The sequence below is a fragment of the Onychomys torridus genome, chromosome 1 (assembly GCF_903995425.1).
Source record: "Onychomys torridus chromosome 1, mOncTor1.1, whole genome shotgun sequence".
NCBI lineage: Eukaryota > Metazoa > Chordata > Mammalia > Rodentia > Cricetidae > Onychomys > Onychomys torridus.
The window spans coordinates 127,114,554-127,138,823 of record NC_050443.1 but is presented as its reverse complement, the minus strand read 5'-3'; the positions used below and the strand labels follow the sequence as shown (position 1 = coordinate 127,138,823).

The 24,270-nt window shown below is 50.1% G+C and overlaps 2 protein-coding genes across 5 annotated transcripts in view; one reads left to right on the top strand and one right to left on the bottom strand.

The window, feature by feature from the left end:
• Positions 1–11,943, top strand: part of Rtn3 (reticulon 3) — a 58,304-nt gene extending 46,361 nt beyond the window's left edge. For all 4 annotated transcript variants that reach the window (XM_036203941.1, XM_036203922.1, XM_036203914.1 and 1 more), the window contains 6 exons: positions 2,279–2,486; positions 6,204–6,342; positions 6,635–6,704; positions 7,657–7,703; positions 9,275–9,333; positions 9,960–11,943. In XM_036203941.1, coding sequence (XP_036059834.1) covers positions 2,279–2,486; positions 6,204–6,342; positions 6,635–6,704; positions 7,657–7,703; positions 9,275–9,333; positions 9,960–10,005 — 569 coding nt within the window. In that variant the 3' untranslated portion in view covers positions 10,006–11,943. The remainder of the gene's footprint in view (positions 1–2,278; positions 2,487–6,203; positions 6,343–6,634; positions 6,705–7,656; positions 7,704–9,274; positions 9,334–9,959) is intronic.
• On the bottom strand, positions 11,937–20,996 carry C1H11orf95 (chromosome 1 C11orf95 homolog). Its single transcript, XM_036203952.1, has 5 exons — positions 20,042–20,996; positions 17,433–17,927; positions 16,353–16,742; positions 15,522–16,085; positions 11,937–15,376 (listed from the first exon to the last, which is right to left on the bottom strand). Exons 1-5 carry the CDS (start codon positions 20,184–20,186, stop codon positions 14,913–14,915), a joined length of 2,058 nt encoding a protein of 685 aa, XP_036059845.1. The 5' UTR covers positions 20,187–20,996; the 3' UTR covers positions 11,937–14,912.
• Positions 20,997–24,270: the final 3,274 nt, after the last annotated feature.

Genomic DNA, 24,270 nt, shown 5'->3' with positions numbered 1-24,270 from the left:
CATTTTGTATTGAAGCTACACTTAACAGACATATGAAGTTTAACATTTGTATGTGCCTGAACTCCAACTGTAGGAATTATCCTGCTTAGCACTAGCTTGCTTGCTTGCTTTTTTTTTTGAGACAGGGTTTCTCTGTAGCTTTGGAGCCTGTCCTGGACTAGCTCTGTAGACCAGGCTGGCCTCAAACTCACAGAGACCCACCTGCCTCTTGAGTGCTGGGATTAAAGGCATGCACCACCACCACCCGGCTGGTACTAGTTTCTTAAGTAGGTCTGGTTCTGTTCATTTTTCTTGTATAGTTTTAGTTCAGTCATGTGCACCTGAGCAGCACCCTGTTTTCTCCCTGATTTTTGAAACCACTGAACTGTTCCCATCAGGAATCTCAGAACCTCCCCTTCCCAGGAAAGCGAGTGAATTTATTCCATGTAGGTCATAATGCACTCTACCTGCACTGGCCTTGCGTTCTCCTGGAAACAGCTTTGGGGAGAAGATTCCATTTTCTTCACTTTACAGTGAAGGATGGCTTAGAAGGCAGACAAGTCAGGCGGTGGTGGCACACACCTTTAATCCCAGCACTTGAGAGGAAGAGGCAGGCAGATCTCTTTGAGTTCAAGGCCAGCCTAGTCTACAGAGTGAGTTCCAGAACAAGCTCTAAAGCTACACAGAGAAACCCTGTCTCAGAAATAAAATAAAATAAAATAAAATAAAATAAAATAAAATAAAAAAGGTTAAAATAACACAGGTAGAAATTACCAAGACTCGGATCTGTCCAACTCTGGAGGCCTCATCCATCTTTGTAAGGACAGGCTAGGCAATTTAGCAAGACCCTGTCTCAAGGGGAAAAAAAAGGTATGGCCAGGTGTGTGTCTCAGGCCTTCAATCCCAGCTCTTAGGAGTTCAGGGGCTCAAGATTGGGGTACAAAAAATAACCCAAAATAGCAAAACGAAAAATAAAGAGGTGCCAGAATACTAAAGAGCTAGATGGCTCAGTCAGTAAAGTGCCAGTCCTGAGTTTAATCCCTGGAATCCACATTAGGGTAAGAAGGAGAGGAAGAGGGCGCTAGGGTATAGTAGCGCAGCTTTATAATCCCAGTGCTGGAGAAGAGTAGAGACAAGTGGATTCCTGGGTCTCAGAATAACCTGATTAGCAAGCTTCAGAACAGTGAGAGACCCTGTTTTTTGTTGTCATTTTGCTTTTTGTTGTTTGTTTGTTTGTTTTGTTTTTTTGAGACAAGGTTTCTCTTTGTAACAGTCCTGGCTGTCCGGAACTTATTTTGTAGACCAGGCTGGCCTCTAACTCAGAGAGGGTCGCCTGTCTCTGACTCCTGAGTGCTGGGATTAAAGGCGTGTGCCACCACTGCCTAGCTTGTTTGCCTTTAATCCCAGCACTCCGGAGGTAAAGGCAGGTGGGTTTCTTTGAGTTCCAGGACAGCTAGGTCTACACAGAGAAACCCTGTCGAAAATGACACTGGAGCCTCTCCTCTGGCCTCCACACATCTGCACCACACCCAAATGTATCAATTAAAAGTTACTTTAAAAACAATGCCTTAAAGGGACACAGTTATGTAACTCGGTAGGAAAGTAGTACTTTTCACTCAGCATGCATAAGGCCCTGGATTCCCCAATCCTATGCATGTACACACATTGTGGTTTGGGTAAGTACATAGTCTCCTACTTACAACCCTTTTGTTTTTAGATTAAGACAAGGACTGGTGTTTCATTTCAAGTAAAGATGGTCTGTTTTTATCACCATTTTCTCTCTTACCCCAACTTGTACATTTCACTTAGTATGTGGCTTTGGGTCTGGGATCTAACCATTTTAGAAGCATTATCTACTTCATTTAATGGACTGATTAAGATGGGGTCTTGCTATATTGTCTGTCCTGGTGAACTCTGGGCTCAAGTGACCCTCCTGTCTCAACATCCTGACACACTGTCTGACTTATTTGCTTCATGTAGTCAACACCTGTCATGATGTTTCTGTCTGCTTTGTCCTTACCACCCCTGCCCCCTGTAGAACTCAGGACCTCACTTGGTAAACAAGCAGTCTGCCCTGGAGTCACTATGTTGACCACCTCTATTAGCTTTCCTGACAAAACAAGTTGAAGATTGGTGACTCTTTACCCCACTGGACCCAGTAGCCATCATAAATGCCTACTCTCCCATCTCTGAAGTAGGCACGGTGCATATATGTGCTGGTGAGCGCTCTGCTCTGCTGCATGTACATCACAGGCAGGTGGTCCTGGTTTTTCTGACTTCTTCTCCTCTCTCTTGGCAGTACGTGATCTGATTTTCTGGCGAGATGTGAAGAAGACTGGGTTTGTCTTTGGTACCACACTGATCATGCTGCTCTCCCTGGCAGCATTCAGTGTTATCAGTGTGGTCTCTTACCTCATCCTGGCTCTTCTCTCCGTCACCATTAGCTTCAGAGTCTACAAGTCTGTCATTCAAGCTGTGCAGAAGTCAGAAGAAGGCCATCCATTCAAGTAAGTAGAAGTTACAGCCCACATTTCAATGGAGGGATTTACTGAGATTGCACAGATCTGAAGTTCTGACCTGCCTCTTGCAGCCAACTAATGGCAGAAACATCCCCTAAATACCTTGCTGTCACCCTAAGAAGTGATCAGGTTGGTATTTAAGAACTTTTAACTAGCTAGAGGCTCATACTTAAGGCTAAAGAGAGCTGCAGCTCCTGAGCAGGGCACAAAATAGCTTGCCTAGGACAGCCCTCAGTGAGCCGCTGTGTCCGTGTTTCAGCCCTAATGGTAAAGCCCAGAAACAGCTTTGACTCCTAGTTCTGGAACCAGTTTATGCTGTGCTTATTTTGAATTTTATTTCTGATTTACTTTAACTCTTACGTAGTTTCCCTGGGTTGGGGGACAATTTTTTTAACCTTTATTTTATTGTCTATGTATGTGGGTGTTTTGCCTGCATGTATATCTGGGCAACATAATGTGTGTTGTGCCCTTGCAGGCCAGAAGAGGGCATCCAGTCCCCTAGAACTGGAGTTACAGGTTGTGAGCTGACCTGTGATACCTGGGAATTGAACTTAAGTCTTCTGGAAGAGTAACCAGTGCTCTTAACCACTGAGCAATCTCTCCAGCCCCAATCTGGTGACAAACTTTAATGCCTTTCTGGCTGTGTTGTAGCTTTAACAAATGCTTCCTCATGGTTGTACTGTTGAAATTCTTTGCCCATAAACATTTGTATTTGAGCTTTAACAAACAGCAGCTTTTAAAACCCTTTATCTCCTGGTGGTGGTGCTGCATGCCTTTAATCCCAGTACTCAAGGGGCAGATCTCCAAGTTCCAGGCCAGCTTGGTCTACAAAATGAGTTCTAGGACAGCCAGGGCTATACAGAAACACTCTGTCTCAAAAAAAAACAAAAAAACAAAAACAAAAATAAACAAACAAATAAGTAAAAATAAAATGAAAACCCTTTGTCTCAGAGAAAGAGCCCCTGCTGTGACCTCTCTGGAATAGCCCACTGGTTCCTTGCTGGGGCTTGTACTTTCTGTTGGTAGAAATAGAAATAGAAGGGATAACTTAATGTCATATGTGCCCTTACATTTTTATTGTAAAATTGTGTGTGTGTATGTGTGTGTGTGTGTGTGTGTGTGTGTATGTATGTGTGTGTATGTGTATGTATGTATGTATGTAGTTTTTCGAGACAGGATTTCTCTATGTAGCCTGGGCCATCCTGGAACTTGTTCTGTAGACCAGGCTGGCTTCGAACTCAGCGATCCACCTGCCTCTGCATCCCAATTCCTGGGACTAAAGGCATGGGCCACTACAGACCAACTTTTTTGGTTTTTCAAGACAGGGTTTTTCTGTGTAGTTTTAGTGCATGTCCTGGATCTCGCTCTGTAGACCAGGCTGGCCTTGAACTCACAGAGATCTGCCTGGCTCTGCATCCCAAGTCCTGAACTAAAGGCGTGAGTCACCATTGCCCAGCACAGACCAACTTTTTGATGCTTTCTTACTAAACAGAAAGGAGAAGAGTGTCTGTCACTCTTCAGTCTGAGCTCCTCAGGTGTCTTCAAAGTTGACAAGCACTAGGCACTCAGAGCCTCTGCGTGAGTGAACAAGCTATGAGTACAGGGCCACCCTCAGAACAAGGTGGCTGGTTGTGGTGGCACACACCTTTAATTGCAGCCAAGGCAGACAGACCACTTTAAGCCTTATCTATATAGTAAAGGCTATATAGTGAGTCCCTTTCCCTGCTCACACTCCACCCCCATTACCCTTTAAGAACAAAACAGAATATATTGTGTAATTTCCAGCCCTAGCATATTCATGATCACTAACCTTTTGGGGAGGGCAGGTTGTTTCTTTTTGTTTGGTTGGTTTTGTTTTTTTTTGGGGGGGGGGTGTTTTTTGTTGTTGTTTTGTTGTTTTTGTTTTTCGAGACAAGAGTTTCTCTGTGTAGTTTTGGTGCCTATCCTGGATCTCACTCTGTAGACCAGGGTGGCCTCGAACTCAGAGTTCTGCCTGGCTCTGCCTCCTGAGTGCTGGGATTAAAGGTGTGTGCCACCACCTCCCGCCCTCCAGTCACTACCCTTTTAAGACTTTCCTTTTCTACCCACTCCTCTTTTTCTTTATAAATTGGGGATTGAGTCCAGGACCTTACACATGCTAGGTAAGTGCTTTCCTACTAAGCTATAGTCCCTGCCCTCTTTTTTCTTTTAGTTTTTGTTTTGGTGGTGCTTGTTCTGGAACTTGTTAAGACAGAGTCTTAGCCAGCGAGATGTTCATCGGGTAAAGGTGTTTGCCTCCAAACTTGACAACTTGAGTTCAGTCCCCAGGACCCACATGGTAAAAAGAAACAATCAATGGCCACAGGCTGTCCTCTGACCTCTGTACGTGCACCATAGTATACATGTCCTAGTCAATGTCCTATTGCCGTAAAGAGACACCATGATCATGGCATCTCTTATAAAGGAAAACATTCAATTGGAGCTGGCTTACAGTTCTGAGATTTAGTCCATTATCATCATGGCAGGAAGCCTGGTGGCATGCAGGCAGACATAGTGCTGAAGAAAGAGCTGGGAGTTATGCATCTAGATCAGCAGGCAATAGGAAGAGGGAGTGTGAGCCTCTGGGCCTGACTTGAGCTTCTAAAACCTCACAGCACACCCCCAGTAACACACTTCTTCCAACAAAGCCACACTCCTAATAGTGCCCCTCCCTATGAGCCTATGATGGGGGCCATTTTCATTCAACCCCCCCCCCCCCCACGTTAAAAATAAATGTATTTTGGAAAGCTGGAATGGTGCTCACTTATATCAATCTGGGAGGAGACAGGCAGGTCTCTGGAGCTTACTAGCCAATTAGCTTAGTCTGCTTAGTAAACTCCAGGTCAGTGGGAAACTATCTCAAAAAAAGTTTAAAAAATGGTGGACAGTGCCAAAGAAATGATACCCAAGGTTGTTCTCTGATCTCCACATGTATATGCATACACATACAAATGAATTTTAGGTTTTTGCTTGTTTATTTTATAATGCTGGTGTAGCTAGAGTTAACTCTTTGTAGTTAAGAGTTTTCCTGCCTGGCCCACAGTCAGGACAAATCTCTCTTACCTGCCAGTCAGTCCCACAGCCGCTCAGACCCAACCAAGTAAACACACAGAGACTTATATTGCTTACAAACTATGGCCATGGCAGGCTTCTTGCTATCTACTTCTATCTTAAATTAACCCATTTCTATTAATCTCTACTTTGCCACGTAGCTTGTGGCTTACTGATACCTTACATCTCGCTTGTCATGGCGGCTGGCAGCGTTTTCCTGCCTCAACCTTCCACTTCCCAGAATTTTCCTCTCTGCTTGTCCCGCCTATACTTCCAGCCTGGCTACTGGCCTATCAGTGTTTTATTTATTAACTAATCAGAGCAACACATTTGACATACAGAACATCCCACAGCATGCTGGGAATAAAACCCAGGATCTTATGCATGCTCGGCAAGTCTTCTGCTATTGGTCTACATTCCCATAGAGTGTATTTTGATATATCCACTCTAGACAGATTATACATGAAAGCCCTACAATTCATATAAATAATTGACATATTTGCTTTTATCCATTAAATAGCAGCTGTGTCCCCCATAGATTTCTAGAATGCCAGTTTCCCACTGAAAAACCACCATGTTGTTGAAGAATTTTCCCTTAATGTGTTGTATGAGTGACTGTTACTTCTTCCTTGGAAGGGCCTACCTGGATGTGGACATTACCCTGTCCTCAGAAGCTTTCCATAACTACATGAATGCTGCAATGGTGCATGTCAACAGAGCCCTCAAACTCATCATTCGTCTCTTTCTGGTAGAAGACCTGGTTGACTCCTTGAAGGTTAGTTGCTGGTCTGTGATTCAGAGATAAGACAGAGAATATAGGGTTTTTATCAGACAAGAGAAAGCCTGTGAAAAGGGAGGTAGGTGTCAACAGAAAAAGCAGTTTCCTCCCTGTAACGAGCAGCATTACAACAGTAGTCACCCCTTAGCACCCAAGACAGTGGCAGTTTTCTGACTGTGAAGTGCAAGTAGGGGATCTGCGTCCTGTCACTGCGTCGGTGCAGACCTCATTAGCCTGAACTCTGAGCTGTCGTTATTCTTGTCTAACCCTCTGACGTTGGCCTTCACAGCTGGCTGTCTTCATGTGGCTGATGACCTATGTTGGTGCTGTCTTTAATGGGATCACCCTTCTGATTCTCGGTAAGGCAGCAGGGAAAGAGTGTCCATGGGTCTGTTTCCTGAAGTAGTCTACAAGATGGTACAGACCTGTAATCATGGCTGGAGGCAGGAGGATCAAACCTGCAAGAACAACTTAATAAGACCTTGTCTCAAAATAAAAATTACAAAAAGGGCTAGAGAAGCTGGGCATAATGGTACACATCTATAATCCCAGCACTTGGTAGATGGAAACAAGAGGATCAAAGTGGATTATCATGTTATAAGCTTCATAATGAGTTCTAGGCCCACTTAGGACATATGAGACCCTCAATTTAAAAAAAAAAAATGTAGCCCGGAGCAGAGTGCTTGGCTAAAGAGCATGCACACAACATAACCACTTATTCTGCATGGCCAGCCTATAGTGTCTAGAGTGTGTGTATTTAGATATGATATTGGAGTAACCTGGGCTTTTGGCCCTATGTCGATCAAATGGCCTGACAAAGAAATTTCAAAGTGAGCCGGGCAGTGGTGGCACATGCTTTTAATTCCAGCACTGGGGAAGCAGAGGCTGGGGGATCTCTGAGTTTGAGGCCAGCCTGGTCTACAGAATGAGTTCCAGGACAGCCAGGGACACACAGAGAAACCCTGTCTCAAAAAAAAAAAAGAAAGAAAGAAAAAAAGAAAAGAAAAAAGAAAAGGAAAGAAAGAAAAAGAAATTTCAAAGCAACTGTAAGTAAAGGGTTGTTTAGATTTGGTTTAAATGTGGGGACCTTCCTTTTAGAAACCACTTTTGTAGCTTAGAAGCTGATGCCTGTCATACAAAGAAAGCAGCCTGTTTGGGTTTTTAATGCGACCCTGATCTTCTCTCTCCTGCTGTCCTCAGTTGGGGCACTTGTTTTTCTCTCTTTGGTTGTTTCTTTGAACATCATGAAGAAATGTCTGTGTTGCTTGAGTCTCCCTTTTACACTTGCCGTGTTTTAATTCTATCTTACAGCCGAGCTGCTTGTTTTCAGCGTTCCAATCGTCTACGAGAAGTATAAGGTAGGCATTTGTCTGGCAGCAGATATGCTAATAATGTGTGACTGGCTTCAGTTCATTTTAAGGAAAGGAATAGACTGAGAGTCATGTCTTCCAGCAAGACTGGAGGCCTAGGATAGATGTTCTGTGTTACAGGGGTGAATTATCCTTCCCAAAAAAGGAAGGTGAAGAGGTACTATATAGTAAAAGTTGAGCTTCTTGGGGTTGGGGATTTAGGCAAGCGCAAGGCCCTGGGTTTGGTCCTCAGCTCTGGGAAAAAAAAAAGTTGAGCTTCTCAAAACTAAACTGCACTTTCAAGGAAATGTTAGTATGTCCAGATGTTTGCATTGTGGGCCATGTGGATTAGCTTGTCCATCAGAAGACTTTTTGGGAGAGAAGGGAGAAGATGACTCGGTTGGTAAAATGCTTGTCACCCAAGCAGGAGGACCTGAGTTCCAATCTCAGTCACCCACATAAAATTAATTGCCTGTTGTTAGAATGTACACCTGTAATCCCAGCCCTGGGGAGGATTGCTGGCCAGCCATCTAACCAAATCAGTGAGCTCTAGGTTCAGTAAGAGACAGAACTGTCTCAAAAAATAAAGTAGAGGGCTGGGAGTGTAGCTTAGTTGGTGAAGTACTTGCCTAGTATAAACGAAGCCCTGGGTTTTAAGCCCTAACATTACATAAAATTGTGTGTAGAGGCACACTCATGTAGCCTAGCATGTAGAAAGAAGGTGGAGTCAGGATGATCAGAAGTTCAAGGTCATTCTTAGCTACATGATAAGTTGTAGGCCAGCTTAAACTACGTGAGACCTTATCTTTAATTATCTTATTATTAATTAACTAGTTAGAGAGCAGTTGAAAAGAAACCTTATGTCAGTTTTTTTCCTCCACAGATACAAGCACACTCACACACAAAAGATTTTTGGCTTTTAAATATTAAATAAGTTAATTGTGCCCAGGAGCCATCACACCTAACAACTACAGAATATAGATTAAATCTGCAGTTCCTAGTACTCAGAAAATGTACCTCAGTGTTGCTAAAGGAAACACCACATGCATCCTACATCTACAAATGATGACTTTTATTCTGAAAACAGAAGTTTATAATTCTTTGAAAAACTAGACATTTTTATTTTCCAAAATAGTGACTAGTGGGGTTTTTGATGGTTGCACTAAAAAGAACAGTGCTTTTTGTATGAAAAAAAAAAAAAAAATTGGCCGGGTGGTGGCCTCACACACCTTTAATCCCAGCCTTCGGGAGGCAGAGCCAGGTGGATCTCTGTGAATTTGAGGCCAGCCTCGGCTACAGAGTGAGTTCCAGGAAAGGTGCAAAGCTACACAGAGAAACCCTGTCTCAGAAAAAAAAAAAAAAAAAAAAAAGGCAGCCAGGCTGTGGTGGCACGCACCTTTAATCCAAGCACTGGGGAGGGAGAGGCAGATGAATCTCTGAGTTAGAGGCCAGCCTGGTCTGCAGAATGAGTTCCAGGACAGCCAAACCCTATCTCAAGAAGGGGGGTGGGGGGGTTTCAAGAAAACTCTCGGCTCATGTGTCACCCAGCTGAATCTTCCTTCCTTCCTTCCTTTATAAAGACACAGATTGATCACTATGTGGGGATTGCCCGGGACCAGACCAAGTCAATTGTTGAAAAGTAAGTACACTTAGGGATCATGTCCATCATTTCCCATGTATACCATGCCCCTCCCCTATAATTTCTAGTCTCTTATATAAAATGTTACTGTCAAAGGTAACTAATTTTCACCCTGAATAAAACCTTAGATAGTTTTATTTATTTGAGCCTCTTGTTAATTAGCATCTTTGGGTTTTGTTGTTGTGGTAGTTTGGTTTGTTGGGTTATTTGCTTTAGAGACAGAGTCTTGCTATATAGCCCAGGCTGACCTTGAATTTAATATCCTACCCTCCAGCTCTCAAGAAAGAAGTAATCAACAGAAATACTTTGGCTGTCAAATATTTTTTGGTTATTGAACCCTATTTTATTCTCCTATGTATCCAAGTTAAGGCAACTCTTCCCTGTCTTTTCTAATAGATATAAAGCTTAGTAACCTGGCACTGTGGTCAACAACCGGTAAATGCCAGTACTTGGGAGGCAGAAGCAGGTGGATCAAAGTGAGTTCAAGGGCAGCAAGGGGGAATCCCTCAGGCTTGTTCCAGGCAGAGAACAGCTGAGCCCTACCTGATATCCTGGAGGAAATACAAACCTAGGACAAATGCACATTTAAAACAAATATTTCAGGTGTCTTCTTCTTTCTTCAATAGGATCCAAGCAAAGCTTCCCGGAATCGCCAAAAAAAAGGCAGAATAAGCACGTGGAAGCCAGAAGTGCAGCAGTTACTAAAACGCCACTTAGTAGTTATAACACCGTCATCGCACCGTGAAGGAACTTGCTCAGCGTCAGCTTGAGCTTCCTTCCAAGTTGTTTGCTCTTAATTTGGTGTTCCCCTCCTCCCCCTTTACCTTCAGTACCAAGCACAAGATGTGTTAGACTGAAAAAAGAACTGATCTCTTAGAACCCTAAAGAATGAATCAAATTAATAGAATTGATCAGACCATAACAGTGGTGGAGCTTTTACCTGTACCACAAAAGGAGAACAAGAAGAGAGAAATGCCTTAGGGTCCTCTCTCCTGTTTCAAGGACTCATCCACAGTTCCCGTTTATAATTGTGCCCTTATTTTTAAGTTAGGAAATAATGATTAACTTATGAATAAATGGTCTGGGGCAGGAGTGGGATTCCTTCCATTGGGTTTGTGCGGCCCTCTAGTCCCTCCTTCCTGCCTTGCACCTGAGCAGCTACTCCTACTGCGCTTCCTCTTCCTTAAATGAAACAACTGTCAGCTCTGAATAACTTACAGGTGATAGAGGTCATTCCCTTTTCCCAGAATGCCATCTGAGAAATGCAGAGGGAACAGTGGGGTGGAGCAGTCAGCTGGAGGGCAGCAGTCATCCTGCTGCTGCTGTTGCTCTTCCTAGGGAAGAGAGGGCTCTGCCAGCTGGGAGGGCAGTGTCCGAGCCTTTGGTCTGGGATACCAATGTGAGCGTTGGTTTGAGAAATCATTCCAGAGTGTGCTTCTCCCTCTTTTCCCTGCCCACCTTACCTCAAGTTTAATAAATATGGTTGTACTTTTCTTATTATGAAATAAATGTCTGTAACTGCTGTACACTGCTATAAACTTAAGAAAAATAATCTGCATGTGGGCTCCAGCCATTGAGTTATTGTAACCCTATCTTAGTCTGTGAGGAACAAGGTGTAGAACACAAACCTTCCTTCTGTGTCTTCCCTGCTTCTTCTCCTCTGCTGCTTCCACCTGTGCTTTGCAAGTTTAGCCTGAGGACTGAACCCCGCTGGCTGCATACAAGTCGAATGCCTGCAGTCCAGAGGCCTCGTTGGTGAGAGGGGGAGGTACATTTCCAGACTCCTGACATGCAGCTTTGAGAGCAGCTTGTGAGTGAGTGTTGTTCTAAGGGGGAATCTCCATCTTTAGACACATTTATGACATAGTTCCTACCTTGGCCCACGATGCTCATTTGGAGAGTATTTTCAAGTTTTAGGTTGTGGGTGGCCAGGCAGGGCTAGGAGATGTTGATAGACAATGTCTATCATTATGATTGACTGGGGATCTTGATTTCTATGAGACCTTGCATCTACCCTGCAGCATAGAAATCTAGTCAGCTTGTAAAGCGGCCTCCAAGAATTCCTTCAGTTCTCAGTCCGACCTTTTATGAGGAAGAGCTGGGGCTTCAAGGGCTGTGGTCTGCAATGGTCACAGTGGTCTGTGACTATAAAAGTAGGAATGGAACCTCTTCCCCTCCTTTTGGGAAATGATTTAGGGATTTTGGTAGGTAGAATGCCTTACTCCATTTTCTTAGTTTCTTTGCCCATGTTCATTTTGAGTTTTTGGTTTCCATTGTAGAAAACACTCCATCGACATCCACTGCCCTCCCAGGAAGTAAATGCATTGATGGTCTTTGGGACCTCACAAGGGGCCCCATTCTGCACTGGAAGCCTCCACACCTGGCTTTTCTTTGTTGCTGCTGTGTTAAAATAATTGGAAAGATTTTTGTGCCACACAGGAATTTTTTTCTTTTCAAGAAAAATCTATAGATAAAAAAGTTACTAATGAAACTGTGTACGTGTCTGTGCGTGCAACATAAAAATACAGTAGCCTCAAGGAGCTCTCGTGGTCCCTGTAAAACTGCAAATTGATGTATTAATTATAAATAAAGAACACAGTGACTGTCTCATCAGTCTGTAACTTTATTCTTTTTACACAGTTTGGGTGAAGTGAGAACGAAAGGCTTTCACTCGCTCCCACCCTCATTCCGGGAACCTTCAAAAAGAACTCCCAAGATTGCAGGGACTCCGGGCACTGAGCAGAGCTGCACTGATTTGGTTTCTAAAATGAAGTGAAGAGACTGTGTAAAAGGTGACCTTAGAAGTGACTTGGGTTAAAGGGCCTGGTTCAGCCTCTCACCAGCCTGGGAATGGGAAGGGTCCCCCCCACTTACCACAGGAAGCAACCCATAAACCACATGCAGCCAAAAGCTGAAACTGCGCTGGTCATGGCACACCTGATGTGACATCAGAACTCATCTCATTCACTGCCCTAAAACTAGGCTGGCTGTGACTCATGCTGGACTTAGAAGATTTTATCCAACACCTCCTGGGAAAACTTAGACTGAAATACTTTTTAAATGACTGATGCAAACAACTTCACAAATACACATACAAATGTTTGAATAGTGTCACTAAGTAACATGGCATATAAATATGTCTCCAGAGTAACATTTACATATGGGCCATAATAGCAAGCATACCATTAACAAAACAATGAAGAAATTTCACCTGTTCAACCAGAATCCCGAGGGAGGAGACCCACCAACCCCTTGACCCTTGAGGCCATAGGTCCAGTCATGGTAGAAAGAATCACTGAAGAGGTACTTGCCAGACAACCTCCTTGGGAGCTGCAGCTGTATGGGAAGGGCCTATCAGAATACACTGTGGGTCCCACCTTTTGATCAGGTGGGCCCAAAGATTTCTGTCTCTAGCAAGTGCCTAAAATGAGGCTAGCCTGGGGCTGCCTCTCAAGGGGAGAACCATTTCTAACTTCTGCCCCAGCTAACTTTGACGTCAGCAGTGAGCCCTGGTGATGACAATCAGCAGATCCAGTTTTGTATACTGTTTATAGAAGGTGGTGTAGAGGCAGGAGAGAATACTGTTTAAAAACATGCATGATGAAAAGTTTAAAAAAAAAAAAAAGAAAGAAAAGGTCAGTGCCCAGCCTGGCACCACCCATAATCTCTGTTCTAAAGATTTTAATACTGTCTCCAAAACTCTGGTCAAAACTGGAATTTAACTGAGCCAGCAGCCGTTCCAGAATACCTGATGACTTTAAAACAAGCACTGATACTGAGCCACCTTCTGCTGGAGAAACCTCACCCCAGGGGAGGTAGGCCCCACCTGGAGTTCGGCCCTCTCCTCATCCCCCAGGCCTGCAGTGCTGAAAGGCCTTCATCTTTATTCCCGGAAGTGCAATGCTTTGTTGCCCTCAGGAGTCACAAGTGCTGAGGGCCTGCAGTGCCCAACACACTACATCTTGGCAGGCCTAACAGATAAAGAAATCTTGAAAGCAGTGCAATACAGTGCAAAGCTCACTAAACTGGGAGTTTTTCATTCTAGTTCTTGACTTGTTCCTAGCTGGCTAAGTAATAATTTCTGGGTTTTGGAATTTTGCTCCTCTCTCTGAAAGGGATCAATTTGTGATCTCCAGGGTCCTTTCCCACTGACAATCTTGAAATTATATAAAAATGCTATAAAATCCGTGGTATAAAATCCAACTGTCGACCAGGAAGTCTAGGGAACTGGGCCTGAGGCACTTGAACCTTGAGCTCTGGCTCTGGCTGGTGAGAGAAGGGATTTCTTTTTGTTTTCTCACCACAGGGGCTACACTGACCCCAGAACCTAGGGCCCCTCCCAAGTTCCATCTCCTGACCACCACACCCTGACTTTAAAAGGAGGGCACAGTGCCTGCAGTGGCTTCCCTTTGTGAAGAGCAGACACTGGACCTAGAAACAAGGCCAGGGGAACATGGGATATTTAGTATCCTCCTAATCCCCTTGCCACACGCCCATCTCTGTCCTTCCTCCACCACCTCACAGCTTATCTCTGATACACGAATAATAAATAAGACATTTGCACATAAGGGTGATTGGGCCAGTTCCCCTCTCCCTTTCATATAAAAAGCATTAAATACAGTTTCAAAATAAAATACAAAGAGCACAAAAGGGCCTGATCTCGGGACCACCTGTTCTCCACGGGAGAATGAAATCTACACATCCCTCTCGGACCTGCCTGGGAGATTGAGGGGCCCTTCTGGCACCACGGGTAAGAGCAAGAGAGGCCAAAGCCCGGCCCCAAGCCCTGGGAGCTGAGAACTGGTGTCGCATCCACCGAGGACAAATCAGTGCGGGCAGTAATAAGAGACCAACCCCCCAGTGCCCCGGGCTCGCACGGTGCTGGCGCTGGACCAAGAGCGCGCCTGCCGCTTTCACTGGGTGGGTAACAAGCTCTGTGAGCAAGAGGTTAAGGAAAAAAGTGCTAATCCCTTTATGACCCCGGTCCTGAAGGCATGGCAGCGGCCCAGGATGGATGATGCACTGTCCCCTGGGCCAGGCCGGGAAGGTGGCGCAGATGACTGGGTCTCAGCGCTCCGCCCGCCCGCGTCCCGCCCCCTGCTCTGCCCCAGTCCGCCGCCTGGGCCTGAGAGACCGAGAATACCAATTTGGACCCTACAGCCAGCAGCCTGGGTGCCGAGAGCCAAGACCGAGGGCGTGCGAGGCCGCACAGATCTGGGCCCTCGGCCAGGGCGAGCGGCCAGCGCGTCTATCCTGACTTCCCTGCGCCCTGCCTTCAACCCTAATACTGACTGCGGGCACCCCCACCCCGGCCTGGCAGCACTGCGCCCTTGGGCGCGGCCGGGAGCATTCGCTGTGAACACTGGAGAGGCGCTTTGGCTTTTCGAGAAGCGCGGGATGCCCGGGCCAGTGTGCACCGGCAGCCCAGGGACTAAGCGGCACATCAGGGTGCCACCGGGGGACAGTGGCGGCGCCTCCCCATCCCCAACCCCGGTCCAGCCCGGCCAGCGGGGAGGGGGATCCCAGCGCCTGACATCAGGGTCTCTCAGCCCAAAGGCCAGGCCAGCGCAGGGCGAGTGCTACGCGCGACAGACCGCGCCCGGCTTTAGGTCCGCACTGCCGTCCCGCGGCGCCGGGGCCGGTGGCCCGAAGCCCTCGTGGCCGTAGCAGCGCAGTGCAGCCTCCTCGTAGGCCTCCAGAATGGTCTGGCGCTCCTCTGGGGTGAAGTCCATGGAGAAGGGATGCACCTGCAGGATGTGTCGCTTGATGGTGCTCACCTTGAGCGTGGCCAGCGCGCCCCCGCACACCATGCACACCAGGCCGCGCCGGCTGCCGTCGTAGTCCATCAGGTACTCGCCCCGCCAGCGCGGCTGGTAGTTGCGCCGCTGCTCCCGGCTGCGCGGCGGCGGCGGCGGGGGCGGGGGCGGCGGGGGCAAGGGCAGCGGCGGGAAGGCCAGCCCCCCAGGCTCCTGACCGTCCTCTTCGTCCTCCTCTTCTTCGGCCGGCCGCTCCGATGGAGCCCCGGGGGACAGCGGCGCGTCGCCTGGGGAGGAACAAAGGGCGGCCTTAGCGCGGGTGGCAGGAATCAGGCCCTCCGGTCCCATCCTCCCGTCTCTCCCTGCAGCATTCCACTCTCACCACCCTGCCCGCTCTCCCTTGCCAGGGGCTCCGGCCCTTCTCAGGCTCACCCCACCACTCCTCCTCTGGCTCCGCCTCCTCTGCCCCTCCCCCCTCCTCCGAGGCTGAGGCTGCACTGGGGGCGACAGGGTCGCTGGGGGACTCCGGGCTGGGCAGCCCCAAAGCCAGCAGGTGTGCAGCCTTCTCGCTCCATTCCTGGGCGATGAGGGCCTTGACTGGCCCGCTGAGGCTGGTGGAGCCCGGGTGGCGCTGGCGGATGTGTCGCTTGATGGTGCTCATCTTGAGCGAGGCCAGCGCGCCCCCGCACACCATGCACACCAGGCCGCGCCGGCAGCCGTCCAGCTCCATGAGGTACTCCAGCCGCCAGCGCTCCTGGTAGTGGCGGCGATGGTCTCGGCCCCTCCGAGGCCGGACTGGGATGCCCGCCCTCTCGCCCTCGCCCTCGCCCTCCTCGGCCTCCTCCTGCTCCTGCTCTGCCGGCCCGGGCCTCTCAGGCACCCAGCCAGCCTCTTCCTTTACGTCTGGGGGGCTGAGATCCTGAGAGGAGGGGGCTCCAGCAGCGGGGGCGGAGTCCCGGCTCTTTCTGGTCAGGTCCTGGGGGACGAGGTCATCGTCTGTTGGGGAAGGGGTGAAGGAGAAGGGCTCAGCCTGCTGGCCGGGTTGCCCGTACCCACACAAGAGGGTTCCAATCCTTGCTCCTCACCCCAGCCCCAAGCTAGCCGGCCCTAGCCAGAGAGAGAGGGGTGGGGAGTTGCGAGTCTGGGTCGAGGAAAATCAGCCTGCAGCCCTCAACCAAATGTCCCCGCCTCCCAATTTTGTTTTCAGCTCCCACGCTGCCGCCCTAATATTAAAGGGATCTCAGCCCTGGGACAGCCTCGCACCTGGTGAGGACTGGGTGAGCTCGGACAGAGCCTCAGGCTGGTCACCCCAGGCCTGCAGCAGGGCACTGCGCTGGGGGCCACTGAGCCCTAGGGAGCTGGGGTGCACCTCCAGCACGTGAGCACGGATGTCGTCCAAGTGCAGGCTGGGCAGTGCCCGGCCACAGGCCATGCACACCAGCCGATTCCCCCGTGGGTCGTAGTCCATGAGACACTCGGCCCGGAACCAGTTCTGCAGTGACTCCTTCAGCCTCCGCTCCAGGCGCCGGGCCCCCAGCCCCCTGCTGCCCCCAGCCCTTCGGGAGGCCGAGAGCCGCCGGCGCCGAGGTGCCACTGGGCTCCCTCGAACCCCTCGCCGCTGGCGCCGGCAGCCCCCACCAGCTGGGGCTTTGCCTGAAAGGGTTGGAGGGAAGCAACTGAGACTCTGGTCCTCTGGGGGATCCCCCACCGCAGCCAGGTGATCCACACAGCCTCTTCTCACTCCATCTCTGACTCAGGTCCCATGGCTGACCTCTGCCTGTCTTTTCCTCTCCTATCTTTTTTTCTTTTGTTTTTTAGAGAGAACTTCATACAGCATAGTCTGGGGTCAAACTCTCTATGTCCAGCCTCATCCAACTACCGATGCTCCCGCCTCCACTTTCCTGGTACAAAATGACAGGCATGAACCACCACACCCACTCCCTTTATCAACACTCTCCCTAATCCTCAGGGTCACTCACTCTAAGTCCACCCAGCATCCCTAAGCCTAGCTTTTGACCCCTTCCCTGGGCTCCACTGTTCTGACACCACACTCCACTGCCCTTTCCTCAACTTACCCCAACCCCAAAGCCTACTACTCCTCGCTCCTTCTACTGCACACTGTCAAGGCAGCCAGGGATGCTGGAACTACCCCCACATCACTATCCCTCCCCACACTCAGCAGTAAGGAGAGTAAACAGAATCTACCCAAAGATGGAGTAGAGACTTGCTTAAAATAAATAAGTGAATAAGTAAATAGTGAAAATAAATAGCTAGAGGGCAGAAAAGCTGCCCACCTACCCAGCCCCATTGCACAGTCCCCTGCCTCTCCATATTCTGTATTACCTGGGCCCTTGGGTGGGCAAGCCTGAAGGTTGGCCCCCTCCTCCTCCTCTTCATCTTCCTCCTCCTCCTCCTCAGCCCCCTGGGCCCCCAGGCTCTCAGCCTCACCACAGGCCCCCAGCCCCAGATGGGCATCCCAGCTGCTGCTGATGACTTCCTTCTCTCGGGCACTCCAATGGAGGGAGTAGGGATGCTTCTGGCGGATGTGCCTCTTGATGGTGCTGAGCTTGAGGGTGGCCAGGGAGCTGCCGCACACCATACACACCATGCCGTGCCGGGAGGGGATGAAGTCCATCAGGTACTCCAGCCGCCAGTGGTCATGGTAGTAGCGCCGATGGTCCCTGCCAGGGATGCGGCTCTTCCCAGGCCTCGAGGCCCGAGCCTCACAATGATCTGAGTATTTCCTGCCTGAAGATGCTGGTCCCCTGGCCCTGGAGGAGGGTAGGGGGGTACTTCCCCAGGACCCCAAGGCACCCCCTTCCAGCTGAAGAGCTTGTCCTGAAGAAGGGAAAAGGGAGACACATTCTCAATCTCCAATTTCCAGGGCAAGGACCCAAGGCTTTGATTTGGAGGCATGAGAAAGGGGTGGGGGGGAGGGGAGTTTGGGGCAAGGAAGGGTTGGCAAGAGCAGGGAAAGGGAAGTGGGTGATGTGGGAGCTGAGACACCCCTTACAAAGAGCAGGGACCCAGTGAGAGAATCAGAAACAAAAGGATGTGGGTACTGTGCAAGCTCCATGCAGAAGGCCAGGGATGGTGGCACTCTACAGAGGTACGGGGAGGGGTAAAGCTAGGAGATCGCTTAGCAGGCGGGGCAGTTACAGCCAGAATGGAGACTAAGGAGCGGGAACAAAGGGGTGGCTGTCTGCACCCAGATCTGTGCACAAGACCCACCCACCTGAGGCCCCACAAGGAAGGCCCCACCCAAAGGTCCCTTTTTCCAAAAATACCCCAATTATGCCCTCCTGTAAGTACCAGTTTAGGGCTGGGGTGTGAAATGTCAGTTCCCACTGGAGGGCACCTAAGACAGAGCTGTCAACAGCTCCAGGCAAAGGAGTCTCAGACCCAGACTTCTCCAGAGTTGGGAGTCCAATGGCCCCGAAAAGGGAAGGCAGGAAGGCCACCAGAGTGACTACTGAACATTCTGCAGATTGGGAACCCTCACCACCCATCAAACCCATTAAGTCTTTCTAGGGATTTATCTTGTCTGGGCTGGCAGGGGCTTGGTTACTGCCCAGCCATGGAAAGATGGGCACTTCTGGGCCCCACCAACCCATTGGTGTTCTTACATTTTGTCAAAAAGACACCCAGAGCCCTACCTTACCCTCCCTGCAGAGCTGGCCGACCATTTTTATTATATTAGAAAATGGTCTCCTGGCCACAAAAACTATACAGGCATGTTCTGGTCATTCTCTCAGTACAGAATCCCAGAGTCAGACAAACAAAAGACAGCATCAGAGAGAACTCCTGTCCCCGTGTGGAGTTTTCTTTCTTTCTTTCTTTCTTTTTTTTTTTAAGTACAGCTATAGAAAAAAACACTAGGTCCAAGGTCTGGCTTCACTGATGACTTGCTCAGTGACCTTTGGTAGGTCATGTCCGCTCTCTGGGCCTAAGCGCCTTTGTCTGCAAACACAGGGGCTGATAACTAGCATCCTACTACTAAGCATCCTTCCAGTGCGGGAGCCTAAGTCTAAGGCAGACTGGCCCTTTAAGAGCAAAAAGGAGGAGAGAGAGAGAGAGAGAGAGAGAGAGAAAGAGAGAGAGAGAGAGAAGGGGGAGAATAAAAAGGAGGAGCTGAGATTCTTTAAAAACAAAAGAGGATGGGGGGCTTTTAGGGAGGAGAGCTCAGAAAGTAGGGAGCAGTCTCCCTAGTCAGGCCGGAACCTTCGCTGATAAAGGCAATAAACCCCGCAGTAGGGAGACCAAAAAAAAAACAAAACAACAAAAAAAAAACCCAGTCGGCTTTGAGGGCCAACGAGGACCGGCCCGTCCTGGTACAGCTAACAAACTGGGGCCAAAATAAATTCTGAAACGCGACAGCGCACCGGCGAACCCACCCCTTACTTAAGACCTTCCCGATGTGGGGGGATAGTAGAGGGGCCCCCCAGGGCGTAGGCTGTGTTTTTTTTTTTTTTTTTTTCCTTAACGCAACCGTGAAGGGAAGAGTTCCCGTCTCCTGCAAGGCCACGCAGGAGAGGGACGGCGCACCCGAGAACAGCGGGATCCGGAGCTACGCTACTCTGGGGAGAAGCTCCAGGAGGGGACAGGGGGGCTGGGCGGCCTTTGAAAAGAAAGACCACTTGAGAGTCTGAAAGAGAAGGGGCGGGGGCCGTAGGTCCCAGCGCCTGGTCGCCCGTGTCCCCCGTCCCCTAAAAGCGGGCGCCGCGGGGCCCTTTAAGGAGCAGGGATCCGCCCCAGCCCGGCGGGCAGACCCCAGCACCGGCGGGGGGCGCCCCGCGGGCCTTGCAGCTGCGCTCTGTGCCCGCCAGGTGGCGCCCCCGGCCGCCCTGAGCTCGTCCCCCGCTTTGTTCGGCGGCCGAGAGGGGCCCGGAGCCGCAGCCCTCCCCTCCCCCACGCCGGGGCCCCCGCCCCGGGCCGTCGGGCCCAGCTCTTACCGCCGTCGTCCTCCTCTGGCTCCGCGCCGCCGCTCGCTGCAGCGGGCGGCAGCCGTCGGCCCCGTGCCGAGGACACTGCGGGCCCGGGGCCGCCCCTGCCGCCGCCGCCGCCGCTCCGGCTCCGGTGGTCCCCGCCGGGCTCCATGCGCTGTGCTGCGGAGCGGGGGCCCCGGGGCGGCGGGGCGCGGGGCCGCGGAGCCGGCGGCGGCGCGCGCAGGGCGCTCGGTGCGCGGGGCCCCCGGGCGCGGGGCGCATTCACAGGCGGCCGGCCGCACGGACGGCTGGCTGCTCGCTCGGCGGCGCGGGCTGGACCGGGGTGGGGATTCCTGTCTGGGGCCCCTGGGGCTCCTTTAAGGGCTCCTGGGTAAATTTAAAGGGGCCGCGTGCAATTTCCTCCTGCCAGCTCGCGGGGGGCTGGCGCGGGGAAGGCGGGAGGTGGCGAGTCCGCAGTGGGCGCCTGTTACGGACGCGGGGAGCACGGCCCTCAGCGCCCTCACGGGCCCGCCCCGCCGCGTCCGCAACTGCAGCTCTGGCTTGTAAAGAGTCGCCGGGGTGACCAGGGGCGCCCGCGTCCAGTCCGCTACGAGGCGCTTCAGCCACCGCCCCCTCGGGGCATCTCCGCGAGCAGCTCTCCGCAGCCGGCTAGCAGGGGACCGCCCGGTGCGGCGGCCCCGACCCCCTCCCCGGGTGCCTCCTGGTCCTCCCGCGCGAGCTGGGCGCGGGCCCCGAGCGGACGCGCCTGGCAGGGGCCCCAGATGGCCGCGGCCCCGCGGAGAGGGTGGAGCCGTGGGGGCCGCCGCGCCCCCTCCCGCGGGAGCCTGGGGCTAGCGCAGGCAGCTCTGGCTTCTACCGGGGAGGGGCAGCGGGGCGAGGCTTCCAGCGAGCCGGCCCGGGTGAGGGCGGCGGCCGCGAAAGTGCAAGCCTAGGAGAGGGGCGCGCGGAGGACTGGAGGAGAGCGAGCGCGCTGCGCTGCTCCGCCGGCGTTGCGAAGCGGAGAAGCGGAGGTGGCCCCGGGCTGGAAGCCGGAAAGAGAGGGCGAGTGCGGCGGTGATTCAGGCCCCTGCCCCCGCAGGCCTATAGGTGCCGGGGAAGACAGTCTTCTGAACCCCGGGGCTCCTACACAGGACGAAGGGGCGAAAAATGCTGGCTCCGATCGTGGTGTTGGGCACTTGGAGGTGCGCGTCCCTAGGCTGGGAACCCTTGGGGCGAATTCTGGTTTCAGCCCCGGGACACCTCCAGGTCCCCCGCTACCGGAAAGCCTTGAGAAGGAACCTCGAGGGGTTGTGATGTTGAGGCAGCCTGGGGTCCTGCCAGGACAGCTGAAGAAGCAGGTGACTTTGGTTGGTCTCCCACAACAAAGCAAAGGCCTGGGGATCCTAATTACCGGGTGCGGGACACCATGAGGGTCTTGTTATCTAGAGGTGGCTTTTATTCTCTCCCTGCCTGGGAAGCACACAACAGTCGGTCAAAGAAGTCAAGTTCACGGGGTCGTTCTCACACTCAGCACCTACTATGTGCTACAAGCACTGACTCTCTGGACATGCAGCAGTGAACAAGATTGCTGCTACTGCCGGTGACTTAGACATCCTCAGCCAATAAAAAAGAAACAATTACAGCCCCTGGGGAGTAAAGGAAAATATTAAATTACCAGGCACACAGGAAACCATTTCCCGAAGTGTGTATGCAGAGAAGACAGGAACTGAAATTTCTGAAGTGCCATAAGGGCGCTTTTACTGGTGGAACACCCCACCCCCGCCCCCGTCCCCGTATTTTCAGCCTCCAGGATGACTTGGGAGAGACTTCACCTTGGGGAAATTTAAGTACCTGTCCTACAATTCTGCTCTCCCAAGGCTGGCTGCCCTTCATTTCACCCCTTGGGCTGAGCATGGCCGCATGCTCATGGGATGCAGGATGCACCATGAGGTGAAAGGTTGCCAGGCCCAGGAACACAAAGAAAATGCCAGGGAATTGGCCTTCACATGCTCATGTGTAAAACTTACAAAAGAAAGAGGCCAGAGGTCACGTGCATGCCTTTAATCCTAGCACTTGGAAGCAGACAGATTTCTGAATTTGTGGCCAACCTGGTCTACATAGCAAGTTCCAGGCCAGCCAGAGCTACATAGTGAGACTGTGTCTTAAAATAATAATAATATAATAATAATAATAATACATAATAATAATACATAATAATAATACATAAAAGAAGAAAGAAAGGGCTGAGTATGATAGCACACACCTGTGATTATAGCACTCTTGGAAACTGAGGCAGCAAGATGATTAGATGTTAGCTCTATGTTCTATCCCCAGAACTCTTTCTAGGGGAATAAAATACTGCAAAGCAACCTAGTGAGCTAAGTGAAAGAAGTCTGTTTTTCTAAGGCTTTACACTTTAGTTTCTAGGTGCAGGGATCCCCTAAGGCAGGGCCAGCCACTGCAGAATACTTTGGAATCTGTCCTTCCAGTGTTATTTATAAAAGGCAATTTGTTACCAAAAGAAAGATATCACAGCTGCCTGGAACCATGTTTAAACTTACCTGTCCTCATCCATACACTGCTCAGTCTCAGGAAAGCCACCTCGGTTCCATGATTTGTGAATTTTCCATCCATAGCTTAGTCCTTGCATCCAACCATGAACCTGGAGCTAGCTGTTAAGATGCAAAAGCAGAGACTCTTAGCAAGACATTGGTCCAAGCCAGGCATGATCACACATACCTTTTCAATCCTTGCACTCAGGAGGCAGAGGCAGATGGATTTTGTGAGTTTGAGGCCAGCCATGCTTCAGGACAGCCATGGATATATACATAATGAGACTTTAGCTTATTTTTGTCTTTTTTTTTTTTTTTTCCAGAGTTGAGGACCAAACCCAGGGCCTTGTGCTTGCTAGGCAAGCGCTCTACCACTGAGCTAAATCCCCAACTCGAGACTTTAGCTTAAATGGGGACAAAAAATGACACTAACACAAGATCATCTGTTAATTCTTTTGCTCAACTAACTAGTCAGAAAGCATTACCTGAAATCAGGCATGATGGTGGACTCAAGAGGCTGAGGCAGGGGAACTCAAACTGACAAAATCCTGCCTCAGAAAAGAAAGAGGGAGAGAGAGAAGAGAGACAGAGAGACCAAGGCATGGTAATATAAACCTATAATCCCAACATTCAGGAAATGTACACAGGAAGATCAGGAGTTCAAGGCCAGCTTTAGCTACATAGTAAGTTCAAAGCCAGCTTGGCCTATATGAGATGCTTCCTCAGACACACAAATCCAATAAGGAGAGAGATTCCTGAGCACCAAGCCTGGGGCTGGCAGCAAAGGATTAAAAATAGCAGCGGGGAGGGTTGGGTATTTAGCTCAGTGGTAGAGCACTTACTTACCTAGCAAGCGCAAGGCCCTGGGTTCGATCATCAGCTCAAAAAAAAAAAAAAAAAAAAAAAAGCTCACCGGGTAAAGTGTTTTCCTTCCAAGGATGAGGACCTGCATTTGATGCCTTCCAGACCAACACAAACAAACTCTGGGCATGATATACTGCTTGTAATCCCAGTGCTGGTAAAATAGAAATAGGCAGCTTCTTAGGACTCCCTGGCCAGCCGTCATGGTTTAGTAAGTTTCAAGACAGTAAGAGACCCTGTATCAAAAAAAAAAAAAAAAAAAAAAAAAAAGATGTCTTGCATATGCACACATATGAACAGAAATAGGTAAATACACACACACACACATATATGTGTGTGTGTGTGTGAAAAGTTCAAAACATAATATAGTGCCAACAGTGCAGCTCAAAGACAGACCTTATGCCTAGGACACTGAGGCCCAGGTGTGGTCCTCAGTACTACAAAAACAGGTGACAGCATAGAGGTGTCCACTTCTTTCCTAGGCACTCTCAGGTAACTGTGGGAAGGAGGAGCCAAGAATGATGGTCAGGGCCATGACATGACTTTCAGGGGACCTAAGTTACTTCTTCCTCCAATGAAAAAGAATGTCAGTCAGAGGTAGTGACGCACGCCTTTAATCCCAGCAATCAGGAGGCAGAGGCAGGTGGATCTCGGGGTTCAAGGCCAGCCTGGTCTATACAGTGAGTTCCAGGACAGACAGGGCTACACAGAGAAACCCTGTCTCAAAACAATTGAAAAAAAGGAAAAAGAAGAGAAATGTCCAGTGGACACAGTGGCAGACAAACAGAGGTGGGAGCAGAATTGTTTGTGAGCAGCATGGTCTACACAGTGAGTTCCAGGCCA